At 39.5% G+C, this 26,584-nt stretch overlaps 1 protein-coding gene across 1 annotated transcript; it reads left to right on the top strand.

The window, feature by feature from the left end:
* Positions 1–4,868: 4,868 nt before the first annotated feature.
* On the top strand, positions 4,869–25,700 carry LOC143030863 (uncharacterized). The gene is made up of 2 exons (XM_076194086.1): positions 4,869–4,947; positions 24,355–25,700. The coding sequence occupies exon 2, from the start codon at positions 24,480–24,482 to the stop codon at positions 25,698–25,700; it is 1,221 nt and encodes a 406-aa protein (XP_076050201.1). The 5' UTR covers positions 4,869–4,947; positions 24,355–24,479.
* The last annotated feature ends 884 nt before the right edge of the window (positions 25,701–26,584 follow it).

Genomic DNA, 26,584 nt, shown 5'->3' on the forward strand with positions numbered 1-26,584 from the left:
TCGTGGCCATTATACGTTCTCACAATGTTGGGGTTCAAACCTTGCCATGAAACACTTGGCCACGCCTTCCTTGGGCATATAAAGGGAAAACGGCTGTCCACCCCCCCCCCCTCACACACGGACTCTGACCCTTTACTTTGTGGACTTCAACCCCTAGTCTCACCCCTTCGTCGCTGTAATATCGGTGTACTGCAGTTTTGTTCTCAAGTATAGTATTAACTGATTCTTCGAACTTGTATAGGGTTATTTCTTATTTTGTGTGAATTATGTATGTTTGTTAAGACTCGGTGATCTGTGAATTGTATGTTTTCTTTATTTGGAGAGTGTATTTATGTTATTCCTCAGAATACTGTAAGTGTATGTTCGTAAATGTTAAACAGTAAAGCTTTATTTTCGTTTGTTGTAAATATAGTTTATTTAAGTTTCGTGCAGACTTCTATCTTACCTAATCTTTATAATCCTTACTTAAAACCAGTCTCAAATAGAGCTTTTCCTCGGAATGTACCTTTATCTATCTAAACTATCTATACGTTCCACTTTATTGTTATGGGCCTTGCTCCCGATCTGGAACTTTATTTACCCCTAGACTCGAATTTAATTCCATACTTTTCATTAACTCAGGCCAAACCAAGCAAGCACCCATGACAGTATGTATGCATACATGTATTATGATGATCATGAAGCACCTCTGTAACGATTTGTTTGTGAGAGAGCATGCTATGACAATAATGGAACACCTTTGTAATCATTAGGTTATGGAATGTAACGGTAATGTTTCATTTGTAGATTGTGTACTGTAATGTTAGAATGGAAATGTCTTGGGTTCCGTAATGTTGGCGTTGTTTCGCGTTTTGCAGATTGGGTACTTGTGGTGAAATGTAGTGCAGATAGAGTGCACAGTTGGCACCCCTAGCACGGGGTCAAAAGGTCACGGCCGGTGTAGGAAGGAGGGTGCACGACGGTGTGTGCGTCAATGTGTGTGTGTGGAACGAAAAGATGCAAGTGGAACTCTAGCATGATTAGGATTAGCAGAGCTAGTGGGTTTAGGTAAGGTAGATTGTAGAGTGAGAGAAGTGAGTGCGTCGGGGAATTGAAAAGTGAAGCAGAAACAACCAAAGAAACGGGAAACCACAGAAATCAGGTGAGTTACAAGTAGTACAGCACTCCCATTAAAGTTGGAAAATGTTGAATAAAGCTTGAAGTTGGGAATTATAATTTGACATTATTCTTCAAGTCACATGTCACCCTTCACTGAAGTATCCCAGCTGTGATATCTATATCCTCCTTCTATGCGCCCTACATACATCACTTTAGTTGTTGTTTTTTCGTTTTAGACCATTTCTTTCTACTCCTGTCTTCCGTCTCTCCACCTGCAGTTGTTCTATCGTGTCAGCAATCACAACTGCACCATAAAAGTAAAAATAGACATAGAAAAACACATATAGAAATAGAAAATTGATATTGAAAATAAAAGTAGAAAATAGAAATAGAAGATAGAAATAAAACATAGATATAGTGTGGTGACGCGGCGCTGGTCAAAACCAGACTGGCCGTCACACAACCCGAGCTAGGGCTATATACTCGCCGAAGTTAGCAAGAGGTCTCGACTAGCCCCAGTCAGCAGCCAATCAGAAACTCGTAAAAGCTCTCCGGGGACTCCTCTGACCCGTCAGCCTCCTTTGAAAGGACGGCGCCTTGCCGAGACAGTCAGTTCTCCAGCAAGTCGGCTCGGGCACGACATCTCCAGGCTTCAAGTGGCCCTCCCTTCACTCCCAGCCCACGACGACACTCGTAGGCTCTCACCCGGCCGGACCTTCTAGCCCTGTAGTATACATTTAATTCATGCATACATTACATCTTATGTGCCTTGGTTCCATTTCCCTGGTTTGTTCGGCCGCACATCCACAAAGGAATTAAAAGTAGAGACTTGAAATTAGAAAAAAAATATATATATATAGTTACATAAAAACATACATACATACATATACATATACCAAGGCTTTTTCTCCTTTACTAGGGAGGTAGCCAAAAAGGAAAAGGCATAAAATCATTCCCACCCATTCCATCCCTGAATACACTCCCCACCCCTCCACCCTCCCTCTCATCTTAGCACCTCCTAGATGACGGGTCATCCCTGCATCCTGCCCACTGCCCTGGGTCAAAACCAGTGTCGCAAGACACAACACATCCACAGCAAGGCCGCTTAATTAAATCGGCGACCCCCCCCTCTCCGTCCCCCCCATATAAAGGAGAGGACGGGGAGAAATCCCTTCGGGCTGCGTCAAAAAAAATTCTCACACACACTACCTCACTACCCATCCCCCCGTCCATTCCACCTCATGCATCACAACATCTTCCATATACAACCATTCTCCATTCACCCCTGTCTTCTGTCCTCTCCCGTCCTTCCTCAACAGACATTCCCCTCTTCCCCAAAGCCCCCTTCACCCCATCCATCAATCTCATCCTAGGACGTCCCCTCATGTTCACTCCCTCCACATCTGCCTTCCATACCTCTTTTACTAGTCTTTCTTCACGCATTCTTTCCATGTGTCCAAACCATCATAATACTCTTTCATCAACCCCATCTCCCAACTCCCTTTCCACCCCTGTTCTCCTCCTCACCTCCTCATTTCTCATTCTATCTAGCCTAGTAACCCCCATCATACTTCTCAGACACTTCATCTCAAACACATTCAAACTCCTCTCCTCCTCTCTTATGTTCCATGTTTCTGCTCCATACAGTGCTGTTGGCACAATCACTCCTTCATACAGTCTCCTCTTAGCATCCATTCCCAAATTTCTATTCCTCATAACACTTTTTAATCCACCAAGGCATTTACTCGCTTCTCTCAATCTACCTTCTACCTCCACCTTTACTCCACCTTTTCCTGCCACATTTGTACCCAAGTATCTAAAACTATCCATTCCCTCCAGTTGCTCTCCTCAATCTACCTTCTACCTCCACCTTTACTCCACCTTTTCCTGCCACATTTGTACCCAAGTATCTAAAACTATCCATTCCCTCCAGTTGCTCTCCCTTAATACTCACTTCCAGATTACTGCCACTTTCACCCCTTGTACATCTCATCACATTTTATCCACATTTATCTTCAGCTTTCTTCTATCACACACTCTCCCAAACTCTGTCACCAACTTCCACAATCCCTCCTCCGATCCTGCCACAACCGCAGTGTCGTCCGCAAACAACAGCTGGCTCACCTCCCACTTTTCTCTATTTTCTTTAACCATCTCCAATCCCTGACCCACTACCCTTGCATTTACCTCTCGCACTACCCCATCCATGTATAAGTTGAACAGCCAGGGTGATATAACGCATCCCTGACGAAGTCCCACATTTGCCGCAAACCATTCACTCTCTCCATTTCTAATCCTGACACAAGCTCTACTACTCTCATAAAAACTCTTGACAGCTCCCAAAAGCTTTCCTCCTATCCCATATATCCGCATAACCTCCCACAGTGCCTTTCTGTCTACCCTATCGTAAGCCTTTTCCAAATCCATAAAGGCCCAAAAAACATCCTTCCCCTTTCCTATAGCTTTCTCACATATCTGTCTTACCACAAAAATCTGATCTACACAACCTCTACCTGTCCTAAATCCACACTGTTCCTCACCAATTACTCCCTCTGTTCCTCTCCTAATCCTCTCAATCAAGATCCTCCCATAAGCCTTCCCAACTACACTTAACAAGCTAATCCCTCTGAAACTACTACATTCACACTTGTCCCCCTTTCCCTTGTAAAATGGAACTATACAAGCACTCCTCCAGTCCTCTGGCACTCTACCTTCTCTCCAGCAGACATTAAATAACCTCACCAACCAGTCCACCATCACTGTACCTCCTTTCTTCAGACATTCTGCATGGCATCCATCCAGACCAGGTGCCTTACCTGCTTTCATCATCTTAACTGCTGCCTTCACCTCATCCATCCTTATTTCTCTTCCATTTTCCTCACTCATCACTCTCATTTTCTTCGCATTTCCCACTGCAGCTATCTTTCCCTCCCTATCCTCCTTCACATATATATACCAAAAGCTTTTCCCCCCTTATAAGGGAGGCAGAAAAAACCAACAACATAAAAACCACTCCAACCCATTTCAACCCTATCACACTTCACTCCCCACCACCTTCTTCCCTCCCTCATATCTTGGCACCTCCTGGTCGACGGGTCATCCCTGTATCCTGTCCATTGCCCTGGGTCAGAAGCAGTGTCGCAAGACACAGCAAGGCCGCTTCATTAAATCGGCGATCCCCCTCTCTGTCCCCTCATGCAGAAAAGTAGAAGACGGGAAGAAATCCTTTCAGGTTGCGTCAAATTTTTCTCACACATACTCCCTCACCCCCATCCCCCATCAATTCCACCTCGTACATCACAACATCATCCATATACAGCCATTCTCCATTCACCCCTATCTTCTGTCCTCTCTTGTCCTTCCTCAACAGACATTTCCCTCTACTCCAAAGCCCCTTTTACCCCATCCATTCATCTCATCCTAGGTCACCCCCTCATGTTCATTCCTTCCACACCTCTTTTACTATGTCTTCACTCGTTCTTTCCATGTGTCCAAACCATCCCAATACACTTTTATCCACCCTATCTCCCAACTCCCTTTCCACCCCCGTTCTCCTCATTTCTCACAGAAAATGTAAATATGAAATAAAAATAGAAAATGAAAATGTATATATGAAATCAATACATAGGAAATACAAAAGATCTATAAGAATATTAGATATGAAATATAAAACAGAACAGAAAATATAAATAGAGAAATAGAGAAGATATATAAAAAAAATTAAACCTTCACCTTGTTTATTTACATATGACGTCATAGCCTGTCAAGCATTGACTTGCACTCCTTCGGCTACAGGAGCTTGTTTTCACCTGCTTTGTACAGGTGAAACCAGTGTGTCTTCTTCAATTCGTAAGTGCAGCGATATGGGTTTAAGATAGCTTAGTGCATGCGTAGTATGTTCGCATTTGCCACTCTTCAATTCTCATTTGGCAGTGTATTTGGCATTCTGAGCAAGGGTAGGTACTAGGCTCTTAAATTCTTGTTGCATATGAAAGACCATTTCATTAGAAACAAAATACTTTTTAATTTTATTGAAATAGCTTGAAAAATAAGGGAGATACGATTTTTTGAATTATTTTTTTATCCCAAGTTTTTGGCTAGACCAGGGGTTCCCAAACTTTTCAGATCATCGACCCCCTAGTAAAGTTTTAAATTTTCTATAGACCCCCAAACTATCAATTCACGATTTATATAAGTTTATTATTGTTGTTGGTGTTATTGTTATTAATGCTATTACTATTATTATTGTTATTATATCATAGTTATAATTATTATTATTATTTTAGTTGTCAATAGTGTTATCATCATCATTATGATAATCATTTTTGTTGTTGATATATTGTTTTAATTCTTAACTGTAGTTCTTGTTTGGTCTCATAAATCACTCATGGTAATTCTAAAGTACCACAGTCACAGTTTTTGTGTTTGTGGATTTTACTTGTTCTCTTTATCTTTTATTTTGATCCCTTATAAAAGGGACAAATGGCAACATTCATCAAGGCGATGGTGTTCCAATAATAATACAGATACTTTCACATATACATAAACATAAGTGTTTTAAAATAAATATTCATAATTTACCAATAGCTTTAAAAGTAATATCACATATTCTGTATTATATTACTATAAGTGATATTTAAGCCAATAATATTACACAAGCTCGTCATCTTGATGTTCATTCACGATGTGTGTGTGTATGCGAGGTGGGAATTGATAGTTTCACCCAACCAAAGATTTTTGTATGTGGCTTATGTGTTTCTGGTGAGATATGTAGTGTATAGATTGATGGTGTACATCATTTCCGTCACAAATGTGTAGTTTTCAAGAAATTCATATATAAATTTATGCCTACATTTCCTCCCCAACGATCTTGGGGGGACCTCTGGGAAATCGGGGTTTTTGGGTGGGGAACATGAAATCAAGTACTGTGCGTTGCAAAACAGCTGTAAAATCAACAGCACATAAAAGATATGGAAATACATAAATTACACCTTTGATGGCAGCAGTGGCAAGGGCTCATGCGATCGTAGCCATGTTGTTTTTGAGCAGCATTAACAACGATTCGCAATATTTTTTGCTGTATCCACTATATTTAGCAAAGCGCACTCCATCTCCGGAAGAGTTGCTAACCAAAAATCGGGAATAAATTCATGAAGCATCGAGAAGACCGAGAGTTGCGATTTTGTGTACAACTAACGTAACGTAACCTAACCTAACCTCAATAACATAACCAAGCCTAACAAAACCTAACCTAACCATCTGAAGGGCAAGGTAGATGGAGGAGCATCATAGCCCTAGCTTGGACCAACTTGACCATATTTCTTGAGGTTGTTTGCAGGGAGTAATCCAGTCTCTCCTTCAAGATACTTAGCAGCATGGAAAAAGTTACCTTGGGTTTCCTCATAGTATGCCACAAACCAGTAAGGTGTAGTATAGGGGAGTGGTGAGCTTTGGGAGCTTTGCATTGTTCAGCATCATCAGAGAGATTGGAACAGTAATCATTCCGTCAGCTACATTGTTTGATTGAATGATCTCAGCAATTAGGTTGTCATCTGTAAGATGTAGGGAATTTATTACCTTGTATGGTTTTGGCAGCATTATCAGATGTAAATGTCACATAGACTTGATTAGAAAGTCACCATTGTATTTGAGAATGATAGGGAGAACTGTTGTGAGAGGCTTGAGACAAGAGTGGATAGCATAGTGAGATAAAGTTGTGTATATATTAATTATCTGAAGGATGCCAGTACAGGACTCGGCAGATGACCTGCAGGGCCTTCTAGCATGAAACAGTGGCAGGGGGAGTACAAGCTCCAGCCTGCACATATGTAGAATCACCATTATGACCAGAGAGGGACAACTCAAGTCAAAGAAAATACCAAGGAGACAGTGATCCAAGTAATCAAAGAGAAAGGTAACTTAGGGACACAGTGGATAAAAAAAAGATGCATCATAATCTAAGGCATTAAAGAGAAGCATGATGTACCCAGATATCAGAGGGAAAAGGAAGAGAAAGAGATCGCTAAGGAAATTCTGAAAGAATTACAAACAGATGAATTAGGCTGGGATCGGGAAATCGAGGAAACCCATAGAATGGGCAGATGCTCCAAAGAAAAACAATACAGGCCACTGAAAGTAAAGCTTAGATCTCAAACATTTGCAGAGGAAATACTATCCAGAACAACAAAATTAACTAATAGTGAACATTACAAAAATGTATGGATAAAAAAGAAATGAGTGAGGAAGAAAAAGAGAAAGAAAAAGAACTTAGGAACGAAGCAAATGAAAAGAATGAAAAAAGAACTGAAATTTAAAAAAAAAAAAAAGTTTTTTTGGAGAGTGGTGGATCTGAGGCTGAGAAAATGGTATATAAGGAAAATGGAAGCAAAGAAGACAGAAAAAGATGAGGAGAAAGGAAATTAGAAATAGCTTATACTAATATTGGGGTATTGGCTGCATGTTATTGTGGCAAAGTAGCATGCAGTTGGTACTTTAGGGTCTATATGGGGCGCCCCTACAGACCAGAGCCACACATCATTTTGTCTGTGATAGAGGAAAATTCTGTACATAGAGAAATTATGACACTTTTATACTACGACTGTCCCTCTGTTTTGCTGTCCCCCGACCCCTTGTTACTGTCCTGTACCATTTCTCTGAATATTCATTTCCTTTTTTCGCCTACCTACCCTGTGGTGAGGGCAAAAGAATACTGCCACCAAGTATTTCCACTTGAGTCGTAAAAGGTGACAAAAAAGGGACAGGGGATGGGATTAGGAGTCCTACTACCTGTAGCCCCAAAAGGGGACATTCCTAAAAACGAAAGTAAAGGCATAAGAGGGTCTGGGAGCTTCCCAACCAGTACCCTGAGGTTTGGGTCTTTTAATGTGCGTGGATGTGGTACAGATGAGAGTAAAAGGGAAGAGATAGGCAGTATGTGAGAAGAAAGATGGATGTATTGGCTTTGAGTGAAACTAAAATGAAAGGAAAGGGTGACTGTGAGTTTGGGAGTGTAGCTGGGAGGTACTCAGGAGTGAAGAGAGGACGAGGGAAAGAAGGGGTGGCTATACTAGTAAGTGAAGAGAGAAGTAAGCAGGTAGTGGAGTGGAAGGAGGTTTCATCAAGGTTGATGTGGATGAAGGTGAAGCTGGGAAAGGAGATGTGGGTTTTTGTAAGTGCGTATGGACCTGGTAGTGAAAAGAGCGTAGAATAAAGGGAGGCTTTTTGGGTAGATATAAATGAGTGCATAGAGGGATTAGGGAGAAATGCCATTGTAGTTGTATTGGGAGACCTAAATGCTAGGGTAGGAAATGAACCAATTGACAGAGTGATCAGGAAGTATGGAGTTCCAGGTAAAAATCGTAGTGGAGACTTGATGGTGATGTGTCTTGAGAGTGATGATAGCAAATACAGTGTTTTAAGAAGAAAGTCAAGCATAAGTACACATGGGAGAGGGTGGTGGATGGAAGGGTGGCAGATGGAGCGTTAATGGACTATATAGTGGTGACCAGGAGTATGGTAGGAAGAGTTAAAGATGCACATGTTCTAAGGGGAGAGAGTGGGGGAATATCAGATCATTTCCTGGTGGAAGGTAAATTGAGAGTGGAGAAAGAGGAAAAGGGCAGAAGGTAGGGAGGTACATAGAGTGAACTGCTTAAATGAGGAAAAAAAAAAATGAGTATAAGAAGTTGGGAGAGGAGTGGGAGAGAGTAAAGGATAGAGTAGAACTAGGAGTGGAGGAGGAATGGGGATGTTTCAAGGAGGGAGTCATAAGGTGTGGAAAGATGGTGTGTGGAACAAGGAGGGCAGGAGGAAATAGAAGGAAGGGTAGTGAGTGGTGGGATGAGGAAGCAAAGAAGGGTGTAGAAGAGAAGAAGCAGGCACTCATAGATTGGCTACAAATAAGGACGAGGGAATTGTATGAGAGGTACAAAGTAAAGAGAAAGGAAGTTAGAAGTTAAGCATAAGATAAAGGAAACAAAGAGGAGAGCAGATGTGAAATGGGGAAAGAGTATGACAGAAATTGTTGAAAGTAATAAAAAGATGTTTTGGAAGGAAATTAAAAGAGGAAGAGGAGGCGAATCAAGTAGAGAAGAAAAGGTAAAAGGTGCAGATGGAGAGATGATAATGGAAGAGAAGGCAGTGAGAGGAAGGTGGGCAGAGTATTTTAGGGAATTGCTAAATGTGAAGGAGGATAGGGAGGGAAAGGTAGTTGGAGTGGGAAACGCTAAGAAAATGAGAGCGATGAGTGAGGAAAATGGAGGACAAATAGGGAAGGATGAAGTGGAAGCAGCTGTTAAGATGATGAGAGCAGGTAAGGCACCTGGGTTGGATGGATGCCATGCAGAATGTCTGAGGAAAGGAGGTACAGTTATGGTGGACTGGCTGGTGAGGTTATTTAATGTTTGATTAAGAGAGGGTAGAGTACTGGAGGAGTGCCTGTATAGTTCCACTTTACAAAGGAAAGGGGGACAAGTGTGAGTGTAGTAGTTACAGAGGGATTAGCTTGTTGAGTGTAGTTGGGAAGGCTTATGGGAGGGTCTTGATTGAGAGGATTAGGAGAGGAACAGAAGGAGTAATTGGTGAGGAACAGTGTGGTTTTAGGACAGGTAGGGGATGTGTAGATCAGGTTTTTATGGTAAGACAGATATGTGAGAAAGCTATAGGAAAATATAAGGATGTATTTTTGGCTTTTATGGATCTGAAAAAGGCTTACAACAGGGTAGACAGGAAGGCACTGTGGGAGTTGCTGTAGATATATGGGATAGGAGGAAAGCTGTTAAGAGCAGTCAAGAGTTTTTATGAGAGTAGTAGAGCTTGTGTTAGGATTAGAAATGGAGAGGGTGAATGGTTTGAGGTCAAGGTGGGACTTCGTCAGGGATGTGTTATTTCGCCCTGGCTGTTCAATCTTTACATGGATGGGGTGGTGCGAGAGGTGAATGCAAGGGTAGTGGGTCAGGGGTTGGATATGATTAAAGAAAATGGAGAAGAGTGGGAGGTGAGCCAGTTGTCATTTGCTGACGACACCGCTCTTGTAGCAGGATCAGAGGAGGGATTGAGGAAGTTAGTGACAGAGTTTGAGATACTTGGGTGCGAATGTGACAGGAAAGGGAGGAGTGGGGGTGGAAGTAGAATGTAGATTGAGAGAAGCAAGTAAATGCCTTGGTGGATTGAAAAGTGTAATGAGAAATAGACATCTGGGAATGGATGCTAAGAGGCGGTTATATGAAGGAGTGATTGTGCCAACAGCAATGTACGGGGCAGAAACATGGAACATGAGAGAGGAAGAGAGAAGGAGTTTGAATGTGTTTGAGATGAAATGTCTGAGAAGTATGATAGGGGTTACTAGGCTAGATAGGGTGAGAAATGAGGAGGTGAGGAGGAGAACAGGGGTGGAAAGGGAGCTGGGAGATAGGGTTGATGAAATGGTATTTGGATGGTTTGGACACATGGAAAGAATGAGTGAAGAAAGATTAATAAAAAAAAAATGTGGAAGGAGTGAATATGAGGGAGCGTCCTAGGACGAGATGGATGGATGGGGTGAAAGAGAGGAATGTCTGTGGAGGAAGGACGGGAGAGGACAGAAGATAGGTGTGAATGGAGAGGGGTTGTGTATGGATGATTCTGTGATGCATGAGGAGGGGTGGGTAAGGGATTGGGGGTGAGGAAGTATATATGGGAAAAAATTTGATGCAGCCCGAAGGAATTTCTCCCCATCTCCTTTTCTGCATGAGGGGATGGAGAGGGGGGGTTGCCGAATTTATGAAGCTGCCTTGCTGTGGATGTGCTGTATCTTGCGACACTGCTTCTGGCCCAGGGCAAGGGACGGGATGCAGGGATGACCCATCATCCAGGAGGTGTCAAGATAGGAAGGAAGGTGGAGGATAGAGAGGAATGGAATATATGGGAAATGAAATGGGTGGAAGTGGTTTCTATGCCTTTTTCTTTTTGGCTACCCCCCGTGTAAGGGGAGCCTTTAGTACATGTATGTATGTACTAATATGGATGGAATAATTTCAGGAATTAATGAATTAAATGATTACCTGGCCTTATAAAAACCAGACATAATGGGAATAGTGGAAACTAAATTAAAGTATACTCTACCTCCCCACGCTGTGGGACAAGGGGTATACAACTGCTGGACAAAGAATGGAAAGGATAAACAGGGTGGCAGAGTTTTAATTTTGACCAATAAAGATTTAAATGTAACAAAAACAACTGAAGGAAAAAATAATGTAGAATCAATTATGATACAAATTGAAAGCAAACATATGAAGAGTAGAAAATTTGTAGTGGTGTATGTGCCCCCCAAAAGACAATCCTGGACAGAAAGTGATCATTCCAAATTATTAGAAGATACAAAATATGAATTAGCTAATATACTGAAAGACTGAGGAAATACAGTAATTATGGGTGACTTTAATTCAAAAGAAATATGTTGGGAAGAAATGAGAGTGAAGGGGCGAAAGGAACTGTGGGGCAATGTCCTGCTTGTCTTGACCATTGAATACATAATGACCCAGTGGATTAGAGAAAATACTAGATATAGAGGTAGTGAAGAACCCTCAAAATTAGACTTAATACTCACGACATAGCCTGAGATTGTCGATAAAATTTATTACAAAACTCCGATAGGGAAGAGTGACAATGTACTAATAGAATTGGAATTGAAAGAAGAAATGCATCAAAGCAAAAATGATAAACATAGAATAGGAAGACTAATGTACAACAAAACAAATTTTGAGAAACTCAAAATATTCTTTTGTAACGCAAACTGGTAGAAATTCCAAAACGAAGAAACAAGGATGAGAGAAATGGAATATACTAAAAGAAATTTACAATGAGGAAGTAAATATGTACCACAACAAGAAATGGAAAGAACATACATAAAAAGCTGGTACAACAAAAGGTGTAGTGAGGCTAAGGATAAAAGAGACAAAGCTTGGAAGAAATGGAAAAGAGACAAGAAAACAAGCAAATGGCAAATGTACATCAAACTAAGAAACGAGTATGTAAAAATATGCAAAGATGAAAAGAGAGAGAAAAAAAAAAGAAAAATGCAAGGAAAAACCCAAACTATTCTTCAGGTATGTAAATGGCAAACTGAAGAACAAACAAGAAATAGAAAAGCTGTGCCAAGGTAAACATGAATATACAGAAGAACTGGAAATGGCTGAAATTATGAACAACTATTTCAAATCAGTATTCACAATAGAAAACTCACCTGTGAGGAAATAAAGAGAGATCCCCCTCAATGAAAGAAATAATTGTAACACGAAAGGAAATTAGCGACCAAATCAAAACCCATGACTTCAGAAAATCACATGGTCCTGATGGAATTGCAAATTGGATACTGAAAGAATGCATGGAAGAATTAACAGACAAAATATACAATATAATTAGATTCTCACATAAAGAAGGAAAAGTGCCACAGGACTGGAAGAAGGCAAACATTGTACCAATTTATAAGGGAGGAAACAAGGAAGACCCATTCAATTACAGGCTGGTCTCCCTGACAAGCACAGTAGCAAAAATTTGCGAAAAGGTTGTCAGAATAGATGGGTCATTTGGAAGAAAAACTATACTGAATCCAAATCAATTTGGATTCAGACAAGGAAGATCATGTACAACAAACTTGATGTGCTTCTACTCAAGATTAATAGATATAATACAAGAGAGATGGTTGGGCAGACTGTGCCTTTCTGGACCTACAGAAGGCATTTGATAAGGTACCACACAATGAACTAATAAGGAAGATAGAATCAATAGGTGGCATCAGAGGAAAATTATTGGAATGGATGAAAGACTTCTTGATTGGGAGGAAAATAAAAGTAGTAATTGGAGACAAATTCTCAAATTGGGAAGAAATGACAAGTTATGTCCCGCAGGGATCAATACTGGCCCCGATCATGGACGAAGGAGTAGAGTGGTATATGAATTTCCTTGCAAATGATGCAAAAATACTAAAGAAAGTAAAAACGGAGGAGGATTGCAACTCATTACAACAAGACTTGGACAAGATCTGGAAATGGGCTCAAAAGTGGGAAGTGAAATTCAATATCAAGAAATGTAGTATAATGGAATTTGGAAAAAGTAAAAACAGAATATCGAGAGATTATAACATTGGTGAAGAAAAGGTCAAAACTTTGAAAAAGACCTTGGTGGTGAATGCGCCTCAGAGGTTGCTTTGGCTTGGGCAGTATTGGCAAGAAATGCTCTTTCTAACCACACCGGTTTCTCCCCCAATCAGCCAGCTTTTGGATTCAACCCCAATCAGCTAGCTTTTGGATTCAACCCTGGTCTACCCAATGTTTATGATAATGACCTTCCAGCATTGGAATCTACTTCAGCGTCAAACTTTGTGAGAACTAACTTGAATGCCCTACATTTAGCAAGACAGGAATACATGAAGTCCGAAGCAGGAGAACGTCTAGCCAGGAGTTTATGACACAACATACATTCAACGACCAACTTGATGTCCAAAATGGTGATGAAGTCTTCTACAAAAGGAATGACAGCCATAGGGGGCATGGCCCTGGCATTGTGATAGGCAGAGATGGGAAACAAATTTTAGGGAGGCATGGAGGAGTCTACGCACGTGTTCATGAGTATTTATAGGCTGGCACTTCTTCCGCACCAGAGTCCTACAAGTGAAGCTCCCCATGTTCAATCTGAAATTGTGCGAGAGGAATCTGAACCAACACTGAGTGTCTACAAGATGTAGAATCAGAATTGGAAAGCGGTGGCAAGACGCAAGGTGTTGAATTGGAAAATGATGGCGAGTCAGACAATTGTGAAATGAGCAATAATTCAGGGGGTGAGATTCTTGCTCCTAACTAATCTAGAAGACTTTCACACCAATACGGCAGCATAACGCTAGACCAGTGGCAGTATGCATCGCCCTTGACACCCATGACAATAAGCAGACAGCGAGACTACATAAAGGTGAGTGAATTGTCAGAATCAGAGCGATCGGAGTACAGGGCTATCATGGGACAATTGAATTGTATTGCCACACATACCCGGCCTGATATAGCATTTGATGTGTGCAAACTGAGCATTGCATGTCGCCAGGCTACTGTAGTGGACCTACTACGACTCAACAAGGTGATTAACAGACTGAAAATGGATAATGTAAGGTTGTTCATGCCTAAGATGGAAAAGCTTGAAGACTGTTACCTTGAGTGCTTTATGGATGCTTTGTCCACAAATTTGGTGGACAGTGGGTCACAGGGTGGCTTTGTGATATTTCTACAAGATGGCAATGAGAAGAGATGTCCCATTTTCTGGCAGACAAGAAAAATTAGAAGAGTCGTTGAGCCCACGCTCTCAGCTGAGGCCATGGCACTTTTGGAGTGTGCTGAGTCTTCAGTATATTTGGCAAGGATCCCTTCTGAAATTTCTGGGTGTCCAGCTCTCAAGATTTGGTGTTTTGTCAACAACAAGAGCTTGGTGGATGCTCTTTACTCATGCAGAAGTGTGGACGATAAGAGGTTGAGGACCGACCTTGCAGTATTGCGGGATATGCTGGAACATGGAGAAATCGCAGAGGCGACCTGGGTGGAAACATCACAACAACTTGCTGATTGCCTCACTAAGAAGGGGGTGTCAACTGAGCGACTTCGTGCTGCAGTCAGCCGGGATTAGGGTGTTAACAGCGTCGATGTGTACATGTATCTTCACATATTTGTATGTGGATCATTTGGGTTCATGGGGAATGTGTATGTACTCGTATGGTATGTACCTGCATCATCACTTTGTCACATATTCAAGATGAAGTACACAAGAAAGAAGAAAAGAGGGCAAGTGTTAGTATGTATCATTGCGTGTATGAGCTGGGTTGCCGGCTTGTGTGTCGACTGTGACGTCACGAAGTTATGTGTGGCTGCAGGGCATGGCCAGCAGACAGTCATTCGTCAGCTAGTGAGTTGAATAGACATAGCAGACATATACATAGATAATACCTCTACAGTTTCCTAGATCAATTTTATTACATTTTGTTCAGACTAATAACACAGGTACACCACTTGCCAGTGTATTTATTTACCTATTTGTATTATACGGGAAGGGGAACTATGCTTTGTATCTCACAGTATTTAGTTTGTTCTTAAATTCTTTTATGGTTTTTGCTCACACTATTTTTTTTATCCAATTTTATCTGTGATTTTTTCTTTTTTTTTCAGATCTCTTCTGTAACTATCCTTTTTGAGTTTCTTTTCATGTCCTTTTGTTTTTCTTTCATCCCACTTTAATAAGTCTTCTCTGACAAGGACTTCCATGCCTTCCACAATTCACTAAAGGGCCAATACATCTCTTTCTCTTCTTTGTTCCAGTGTTGGTTTAGACAATCTTTGTTCATATGTCAATATTGAGTGTTGGTGCCACCTTTGTGGTTGCTCTTTGAGTTCTTTCTAATTCCTTTATATTCTTTTTTGTGCTGGATGTCCATAGTGTCACAGTGTACTCCAATCTTGGTCTTATCAGTGTGACTAATATTTCTTTTAACCATTACTTCATCCAAGTAATTAAAAACCAACTTTATTGATCTTAGTAAATTGTAGGTTTCTGCAACTATTTTGTTTATATGCTTGTCTTGGTCTTATCAATGTGACTAATATTTTTTTTACCATTACTTCATCCAAGTGATTAAAAACCTCCTTTATTGGTCTTAGTAAATTGTAGGTTTCTCCAACTGTTTTGTTTATATGCTTGTCTGGGGACATGTCTTTGTTAATAACTACTCCTAGGTCCCTTTCTGAGCTATCTTTTTTACTTCCTTTGTACCAATTTTTTATTGTCCTGATATATTTTTTTTTCCAAAATCTATTATACTACATTTCTTGATGTTTGTACACTTCACACTTTTGGTTCCATTTCCAAACTTTGTCCAGGTCTCTCTGTAGTGATTCACAGTCTTTTTCTGTACTTACTTTCTTTAATAGTTTTGTATCATCTGCAAAGAAGTTCAAAAACATTCTACACCTTCATCCATGTCATTTATTCTTAGCGCTAATACTGAGCCTTGTGGGACTCAATTTCTCATTTTTTCCCTTGTCAGGTTTTTATATCTATGTGCCACCCTCATTTTTCTCCCACACAAGAAATCTTCCATTCATTTCAATAACTTTCCTTGTACACCTGTTGTTTCAAATTTTCTTAATAGCTTTTTGTGTGGTACTTTATCAAATGCCTTTTGTAAATCCAGGAAAGGACAATCTGCCCACCCATCCCTTTCTTGCATTATATTAACCTTGAATAAAAACAAATCAAGTTTGTGGCACATGATCTTCCTTGTCTGAAGCCAAATTATTTTGTATTCAGAATATTGTTTTCTTCCAGATGCTTAGTCCATCTACTTTTGATAACTTTTTCACATATTTCAGCTATTGTGCTTGTAAGGGAGACCGATCTACAGTTTGTTGGGTCTTCCTTGTCTCCTTTATATATAAGCACAATATTGATAGGTATTTTTCCAATCTTGTGGTACCTTTCCTTCTTTGAGTGAGCAATCTATTATTTTGTATATTTTGTCTGTTAGTTCATCTATACATTCTTTTAGTATCCAATTTGCAATTCTGTCCAGACCATGTGATTTTCCGACATCAAGGTTTATTATTTGGTCCCTTATTTCTTTCTGTCACAATTATTTCTTTCATTGGGAGGGATCTTTCTCCCATTCCTTCATCACAATTGTGTGTATTTTCTTTTGTGAATGCAGATTTAAAATGTTTGTTCATAATTTCAGCCATTTCTACATCTATACATTCCACATTCCCTTGATGCAGTTACACTATTTCCTTTTTATTTTTTAATCTACCATATACATATCTGTAGAATAATTTAGGTTGATTCTTACATAGTTATTTTTCTTCACTGCATATTTGTACATATTCATTTCATAGTTTGATATGTACTTGTCACTTAACCATTTTTTTTTTCATCTTTTCCAAGCATTGTCTCTTCTATCTGTTGCCTCATTACATTTTCTGTTGTACCAGCGTTTAATGTACAGGTACTCCTCGTTTAACGACGACAATTGGGACCAGCGCGCCGTCATTAACCGAATTGGTCGTTAAGTGAAAGTGTATACATATACATACATGTACTGTATGTACAATGTCCAGCAATACATGTATCTTTATTTTCGTGTATTTTCCCTCTTTTATACAGGACATTAAAGCTTTATTTACTGTTTATTTATGGTACACGACGCTGTAACTTCGGGAGATTTACGTTAAACGAGTGTCATAAAGCCCGTCGTTACTCCGAGTTGTCGTTAACCGAGTAGGTTGTTAAACGAGGAGTACCTGTACACCTTTTCCTGTGTTTGTTTTGGTACATATTTATCTACTTCATTAAAGAAGTTTTTCCACTTCACTTTTTGAAAGAATTTTCTGAGTTTCTCAAAATCTGTTTTGTTGTACATTAGTCTTCCTTTTCTGTGTTTCCCATTTCTTCCCAAATATCCTCTTTTAGTTTGAATTTGATTAGTAAGTTGTCACTCTTCCCAATTGGTGTCTTGTATTCCATTTTATCCACAGTTTCAGGCTCTGATGTAAATATTAAGTCTAATCCTGATGGTTCTTCGTTACCTCTATCTGGTATTTTCTTTTACCCATTGAATTATTGTGTATTCATTGGCCATGCCCAGTAGTATATTTCCCCAAAGGTCCTCTCCACCTTTCACTGTCATCTCCTAACATATTTCTCTAGAGTTAGTCACCCATAATTATTAAGTTTCCTCCTTCTTTCAATATTTCATTTAATACATTCTCTGTGTCGAAATTTTGGAGTGGTCACTCTGTCCAGGAATATGTTTTCATATATCACTACAAAATTTCAACTTGTTATGTCACTGTTTTCAAATTTTATCATAATCAATTCCACATTATTATTTCCTTCTGTTATCTTTGTCACATTTAAGCCTTTCTTAGTCAAAAACATGACTCTTCCAGCCTGTTTCACCTCTCTATTTTTTATCCAATGATTATATAAACCTTGTCCCACAGTACTTGGTGGTAGTGGACCTTGTAATGCCATCTCCACAATTTCCATTATATACAGTATTTCTTCTGCCAGATAATTTTTTAATTTATTTAGTCCTGAAATCATGCCATCTATGTTAGTACACATTATTTTCAATTTTTTCCTTTTATCCTCCTTTTTTGTTTCCTGTGTTTGATTAATTTTTGATATACCATTTTCTCAGAAATGGGAAACACAGATCATTTTTTGGTGGAAGGTAAGTTGAGAGTAGAGAATAGATGGAGAAAGAGGAAAGGGACAAAAGGTAGGGAGGTGCTTAGAGTGAACTCTTTAAATGAAAAGGAAAAGGAGAAGGAGTACAAGAAGAAGCTGGAGGAGGAGTGGTAGGGAGTGAAGGATAGAGTAGAGCTAGTTGTGGAGGAGGAATGGGGATGGTTCAAGGAGGGAGTCATAAAGTGTGCAAGGATGGTGTGAAACAAGAAGGACAGGAGGAAATAGAAGGAAGGGTAGTGAATGGTGGGATGAGGAAACAAAGAAGGTTGTAGAAGAGAAGAAGCAAGCTTTCACAGTTTGATTACAACATAGGACGAATGAGTCATATGAGAGGTATAAAGAAAAGAAAAGTAAAGCACAAGGTAAAGGAGGAAAATAGGAAAGCAGATGTGAAATGGGGTAAGAGTATGACAAAATTTTGAAAGTAATAAAAAGAAGTTTTGGAAAGAAATTAGGAGAGGAAGAGGAGGCGAATCAAGTAGAGAAGAAAAGGTATAAGGTGCAGATGGAGAGATGATAATGGAAGAGAAGGCAGTAAGGGGAAGATGGGCAGAATATTTTAGGGAGTTGCTTAATGTGAAGAAGGATAGGGAGGGAAAGATAGTTGCAGTGGGAAATGCTAAGAAAATAAGAGTGATGAGTGAGGAAAATGAAGGAGAAATAAGGAATGATGAAGTGAAAGCAGTTGTTAAGATGATGAAAGCAGGTAAGGCACCTGGTCTGGATGGATGCCATGCAGAATGTCTAAAGAAAGGAGGTACAGTGATGGTGGACTGGTTGGTGAGGTTATTTGATGTTTGCTGGAGAGAGGGTAGAGTGCTGGAGGACTGGAGGAGTGCCTGTATAGTTCCACTTTACAAGGGAAAAGGGGACAAGTGTGAATGTAATAGTTTCAGAGGGATTAGCTTGTTAAGTGTAGTTGGGAAGGCTTATGGGAGGATCTTGATTGAGAGGATTAGGAGAGGAACAGAGGGAGTAATTGGTGAGGAACAGTGTGGATTTAGGACAGGTAGAGGTTGTGTAGATCAGATCTTTGTGGTAAGTCAAATATGTGAGAAAGCTATAGGAAAGGGGAAGGATGTTTTTTGGGCCTTTATGGATCTGGAAAAGGCTTACGATAGGGTAGACAGAAAGGCACTGTGGGAGGTTATGCAGATATATGGGATAGGAGGAAAGCTTCTAGGAGCTGTCGAGAGTTTTTATGAGAGTAGTAGAGCTTGTGTCAGGATTAGAAATGGAGAGAGCGAGTGGTGAGGTAAAGGTGGGAATTCGTCAAGGATGCGTTATGTTGCCCTGACCGTTCAACTTATACATGAACGGGGTAGTGCCAGAGGTGAATGCAAGGGTAGTGGGTCAGGGATTGGAGATGGTTAAAGAAAATGGAGAAAAGTGGGAGGTGAGCCAGCTGTTGTTTGCTGACGACACTGCGCTTGTAGCAGGATCGGAGGAGGGATTAAGGAAGTTGGTAACAGAGTTTGGGAGAGTATGTGATAGAAGAAAGCTAAAAATAAATGTGGGTAAAAGTAAGGTGATGAGATGTACAAGGGGTGAAAGTGGCAGCAGACTGGAAGTGAGCATTAAGGGAGAGCGACTGGAGGAAGTGGATAGTTTTAGATACTTGGGTGCAAATGTGGCAGGAAAAGGTGGAGTGAAGGTGGAGGTAGAATGTAGATTAAGAGAAGCAAGTAAATGCCTTGGTGGATTGAAGAGTGTAATGAGGAATAGACATTTGGGAATGGATGCTAAGAGGAGACTGTATGAAGGAGTGATTGTGCCAACAACATTGTATGAAACAAAAACATTTGTGAGCAAAATTTGACGCAGCCCAAAGGAATTTCTCCCTTCTCCTTTTATGCATGGGGGGACGGAGAGGGGGGGAGTCGCCGATTTAATGAAGCGGCCTTGCTGTGGATGTGATGTGTCTTGCAACACTGCTTCTGACCCAGAGGAGTGGACAAGGTGCAGGGATGACCCGTCATCCAGGAGGTGCTAAGATAGGAGGGAGGGTGGAGGAGTGTGGAGTGTATTCAGGGATGGAATGGGTGGGAATGATTTTATGCCTTTTCCTTTTTGGCTACCTCCCTTGTAAGGGGGAAAAAGCCTTGGTATATGTATGTATGTATGTATGTATTTTCTCAGCCTCAGGTCCAGTACTCTTAAAAAAAAATCAATCTTTTTGGTCTCTTGTTATTCTCTTTTTTTTTTTTCATTTACTTCATTTTTTATTGTCTTTTTCCTATCCTTCCTCATTGCTCATCTTTTTTAATATCCATATATTCTTGTAATTTTCACTTTTTGCCAACTTTACTGTTTTTGTTAGTACTTCCACTATCATTTGAGACCTTATTTCAATCCATAGTGGTCTATTTTTGTCTTTAGGGTATAGTCCTATTCTATGCACTTCCTCTATTTCCTTTTCCCTTTTCTTGCCCCTCTTGTATCTCTCTCAGAATTTCTTTTGCTATTTCTTTCTCTTTTTTCTCATAAGTATCTAGCTACATTGTGGTTTTCTTCAATACTATAGATTACTATCCACTTTTTTTTTATCAACTGTGTCTAGCCCAATTTTCTTTCTTTTTAATGACTGTTTCTTTTGCATTTTCTTCCACTTGTTAAACAATTTCTTTAAAAGTTATTTTTTTGTTTTCTTCCACTTTCCATTGATTCTTGATGTGTTGGAGATCTATTTTATGGTTTCTCCAACTTTCTCAATCACCGCTTGTATTTGTTCTTTTACTTCATTTTTCAAAGCCTCATTTTTTATAGTTTCTTCATTTTTTATTCTTTCATTCTCACTTTTGACTGTGTTTAATTCCTTTTTTAGATCATTAAGCTCCCTGTTAGTTTCAGCATTTTGTTTTGAACTCATTCACTTCTGTATACATTGTCCTGTATTCAGCTTTCAGATCTATAATTTCATTTATCAGTTCTATAATTGCCTGATTTAGTATACTTTTATACATTGTTTTCCTTTCCAAATCTATACCTATACCTAGTATTCCACTTTTGGAATCCCTGAAAATGTTATATATTTTCATACCTTTGATTCCTCTTGGATGTTTCCACATTGCATCCCTTTTTTGGGATGACACCTAATGGTGGTTCAACCTTTCTTACTTCTAGTCTTTTCTTTATTGGTTCACTATATTTTTGTCTACCTTTATCATCCTCCATTTTATATTTTAACCACTAAGTGAACTTACTCAAAGGATTACAAAGGCGGAGCATGCCGACAGGAGACCTTTTGGTCCATATCTAGGTCGGATGCAAAAAAAAATCACAATAATAATAAAGTAATAATAATAATAATGAAAAAGACTATAATGATGTATGCAACAAAATACATAAACAAATGCATAGGTATAGTTGAATAATAAACAAACAGGTAAACAGTAGATAATAATAAATTGACACATAACTAATAATAAATGAAAATCAAACAGACAAATGATAACAAAGCAAAAACAAATAATATAAAATAAACTATAATCATTACAGCATCTTGCTTAGGTGTTTATCTAAATGAGTCTTAAAGCTTCGAACTGAACTACATTGTACTACCTGTGCAGGAAGTTTATTCCATTCATTAACTACATGGTTAGCAATGTTGTTTCTACCTACTTCCAAATTGAATCTATTTCCGGATAGTTTGAGACCATTGTTTCTTGTCTGATTCTCATTCAATGTGAAAATTTTGTCACTTTTGATATTATCAATTCCCTTTAGAACCTTAAAGACCTGTATCAAATCACCTCTGAGTCTACGCTTTTTTAAGGAAAACAGATTCATATGTTTTAGTCGATTTTCGTATGATTTATTTTTGATATTTGGAATCAGTTTTGTGGCTCGCCATTGTACTTTATCCAGTCTGTCAATGTCTTTAATGAGATTCGGTGACCATACAGAAACAGCATATTCCAAATGTGGACGAACTAACGATTTATATAGCTTGTTAATGAGTGAGGGACTTTTGAAATCAAAAGATCGCGCAATCAGTCCTAGAATCTTATTTGCTTTCTCAGAGGCTGAAATACACTGCTTGGATGATTTGAGGTCGTTACTGATAATTACGCCGAGATCTTTTTCACTATCCACTTTTGTTAACGAATTTCCAAATAACTTGTAATCGTGCTTATTGTTGTTTTTACCTATGTGCATTACCTTGTATTTACTTGTGTTAAATTTCATTAGCCACTTTTCAGACCATTGTTGTAATTTATCTAAATCTTCTTGAATATCTAATTGGTTTAAGTGATCATTTGCCATTGCGCACAGTTTTGTATCATCAGCAAATTTGGAAACAGTAGATCTTAGTCCATGGTTTATATCATATATACTATGAATAGAAGTGGCCCAAGAACGGAACCCTGAGGAACTCCACTTGTAACATTTTCCCATCTAGAAGTTTTTCCATTTTAAACAACTCTCTGTTTTCGATCATTCAACCAATTACTAGTCCAACTTAATAGGCTACCACTTATTCCGTGTAAAGCTAATTTAGTAAGTAGTCTTTCGTGTGGGACCGTATCAAAAGCTTTTGCAAAGTCTAGGTATATTAGATCTATATTGTTTCTTTTGTCATAATTCGATATAACTGTGTTGTAGAATTTGAGTAAGTTAGTCACACAAGAACGTTTACGTCTGAAACCATGCTGGCTATAATTTATCAAACGGTTACTTTTTAAATGATGTTCGATAGCATCTCTGATGATAGTTTCCATTGTTTTTCCTATGATTGAAGTCAAACTTATAGGCCTATAGTTATTTGGTTTCTTTTTGTCACCTTTTTTGAATATGGGAGTAACATTAGCTAGCTTCCATTCTCTTGGGACATCTCTGGAGATGATGGATTTCTTGAAAATAATTTCTAATGGAACAACAATCTCATTTTTAATTTCTTTTAAGATTCTTGGATGCCAACCGTCAGGCCCTGGTGTTTTATTAACTTTGAGTTTATCTATACACCATTTAATTTTTTCTTTTGTTATACTTACTGTTGTAAGTTTACCCTAGACTTTTCAAATGTTTCAGTTTGGAGTTCCCTTTGAGGTGTTTCGTCTACGAATACCGAGCTAAGATAATTGTTTAAGATATTACACATTCCTTCATTTGAATATTCAAGTTGACCGTCAGCAGATAATAGTGGACCAATATGATTCCTAACAACCTTTTTATCTCTAATGTAACTATAGAATTCTTTGGATTTATCAGCGATGTTCATTTCGTATTGTCGTTTTCTTTTTCTTATTGTCTTTTTTAAATCTCTCTGTATTGATACATAACTTTGATAGTCATTAGATGCACCTGAGCACTTATATTTCTTATAAGCCTGTCTCTTTTTAGCAATACTTTTTTCAGTTTCTTTGTCGAGCCACTTTGGGTGAGACTGATTTGGGGGACGTCTGCCACTTGATAGACAAAGCTCCCCTATCCCAGTATGAATGACACCACTTAGATGTTTCCTCCAATTTATCAAAAAAGCACTGCACTCCAAAGCTCGTTCTAGATGTCCATTCTAAACTATGGTTTGTGTGTCTTAAACGATGTGACTTGTGTAACTTATTTGAGTCAGATGAACTGAAAAAAACCTTCCTTGAGTTGCTTTAGATTCAGGTCTTGTGAGCCCAAACATTGTATGCTATGAAGTTATATTAAAATACAACTGTTGTGGCCAGCTGGGTCATTGCCCACTTCCAAATCTCATGACATAATGAAAAGACTATAGCAAAATTTGAGTCATTGTGGTTGTGGGGGAACGAGTATGCATGTAGCTATAGGATGATTTTCACCTCCTATGTAATGAGAATATATGATAGCACCATATCTGTTAGTGTATCATCCTATTTTATGATAGGTCATGGCATGTACAAAGGGTCAGTTTAGGTACTAACCTGAGTATGAAATAGTTTGTGTGCAAAACTTCCATTATCCTATTAGAGTATATTGCACACTTTCAGAGATAGATGTCAATATTATAATTACTTTTTCTTTTCTTTTCAGGATGAGGGTAAATATCCACAGTTCTTCGGAAGGGTTATCTGTAGATTCCATAGTTGTCATACAATGAAAAGGATCCAGTGTGACATCTGTGGCACAGTTATATCACAAGTCATCTTAGATATCACATGATGACCCACACAGGAGAGAAGCCTTTCCAGTGTGTCCTGTGTGATTCTGCTTTCTCACAAAAGGGTCATCTCACACGTCATATGAGGACCCACACAGGAGATAAGCCTTTCCAGTGTGACCTGTGTGAGTCTGCTTTCTCACGAAAAGGTGTTCTCACAAACCATATGAGAACCCACACAGGAGAGAAGCCTTTCCATTGTGACCTGTGTGATTCTTTTTTCTCACGAAAGGGTTCTCTTACTATGCATATGAGGACCCACACAGGAGAGAAGCCTTTCCAATGTGGCTTGTGTGGGTCTGCTTTCTCACAAAGGGGTGTTCTCACAAACCATATGAGAACCCACTCAGGAGAGAAGCCTTTCCATTGTGACCTGTGTGATTCTTTTTTCTCACAAAAGGGTCATCTCACACAGCATATAAAGACCCACACAGGAGAGAAGCCTTTCCAGTGTGACCTGTGTGATTCTGCTTTCTCACAGAAGGGTTCTCTCACTAACCATATAACGACCCACACAGGAGAGAAGCCTTTCCAGTGTGACCTGTGTGATTCTTTTTTCTCACTAAAGGGTTCTCTCACACAGCATATAAGGACCCACACAGGAGAGAAGCCTTTCCCATGTGGCCTGTGTGATTCTGCTTTCTCACAAAAACATTCTCTTGCACAACATATGAGGACCCACACAGGAGAGAAGCCTTTCCAGTGTGTCCTGTGTGATTCTGCTTTCTCACGAAAGGGTCATCTCACACGTCATATGAGGACCCACACAGGAGGGAAGCCTTTCCAGTGTGACTTTTGTGACTCTGTTTTCTCACGTAAGAGTATTCTCATACAGCATATGAGAACCCACACAGGAGAGAAGCCTTTCCATTGTGACCTGTGTGATTCTTTTTTCTCACGAAAGGGTTATCTTACTAAGCATATGAGGACCCACACTGGAGAGAAGCCTTTCCAATGTGGCTTGTGTGGGTCTGCTTTCTCACGAAGGGGTGTTCTCACAAACCATATGAGAACCCACTCAGGAGAGAAGCCTTTCCATTGTGACCTGTGTGATTCTTTTTTCTCACAAAAAGGTCATCTCATACAGCATATGAGGATCCACACAGGAGAGAAGCCTTTCCAGTGTGATCTTTGTGACTCTGTTTTCTCACGTAAGAGTAATCTCATACAGCATATGAAGAACCACACAGGAGAGAAGCCTTTCCAGTGTGACCTGTGAACTTCTGCTTCCTCACAGAAAATTAATCTCACAAAGCATATGAGGACCCACACTAGAGAAACCTTTCCAGTGTGACCTTTGTGATGAAGCTTTCTCATAAAAGAATTACCTCAAATATCATATGATGATTCAAAGGAATGAAACAATGCCTTTATGATGTGTGATTCTGCTTTCTCATGAAAGGGTTATCTCACAAAGCATATAAAGACCCGTGCATGAGAGAAGATTTTCCAATGTGATCTGCGTGGTTCTGGTTTCTCACAAAAGAGTTCTAGAACGCACATGAGGACCCACACTAGAGAGAAGCCATTATGATGCTACCTGTGCGATGCAGCTTTCTCAGAAAAGAATCCCCTTAAAGAACTCATGATCCACACAGGAGAAAAGCCTTTCCAGTTTGACCTTTGTGAATCCTTAGTTCTTATTAAAGGGTTCTCACACAATATTTGAAGACCCATGCAGATGGGCAGCCTTTCCAGTGTGAGCTGTGCTATTATGTTTTCTCAGTAAAGGGTTCCCTCATACAGCATATGAGGACCTGCACAGGAGAGAAGTCTTTCCACTGTGACCTGTGCAATTCTACTTTCCCACAAAAGAGTTTTCTCTCAATGCACATGATGACCCACACTGGAGAGAAGCCATTCAAAAGCAACCAGTGTAATACAGCTTTCTCACAAAAGAACCAGCTCAAGTATCACAGGATGATCCACACAGAAAAGAAGGCTTTCCATTGTGACTTCTGTGATTCAACTTTTTCACAAAAGGGTTCTCTTACACGGCATATGAGGACCCACACAAGAGACAAGTCTTTCCAATGCGACATGTATGATTCTGCTTTTTCATGTAAGGGGAATCTTGCACACAAGAAAGAAGCTTTTCCAATG

Source organism: Oratosquilla oratoria, chromosome 12, assembly GCF_046742065.1.
Source record: "Oratosquilla oratoria isolate Oo_2021 chromosome 12, ASM4674206v1, whole genome shotgun sequence".
NCBI lineage: Eukaryota > Metazoa > Arthropoda > Malacostraca > Stomatopoda > Squillidae > Oratosquilla > Oratosquilla oratoria.

Coding starts and splice junctions, on each gene's coding strand:
- LOC143030863 (XM_076194086.1), top strand. CDS start 24,480: ATGATGACCCACACAGGAGAGAAGCCTTTCCAGTGTGTCCTGTGTGAT.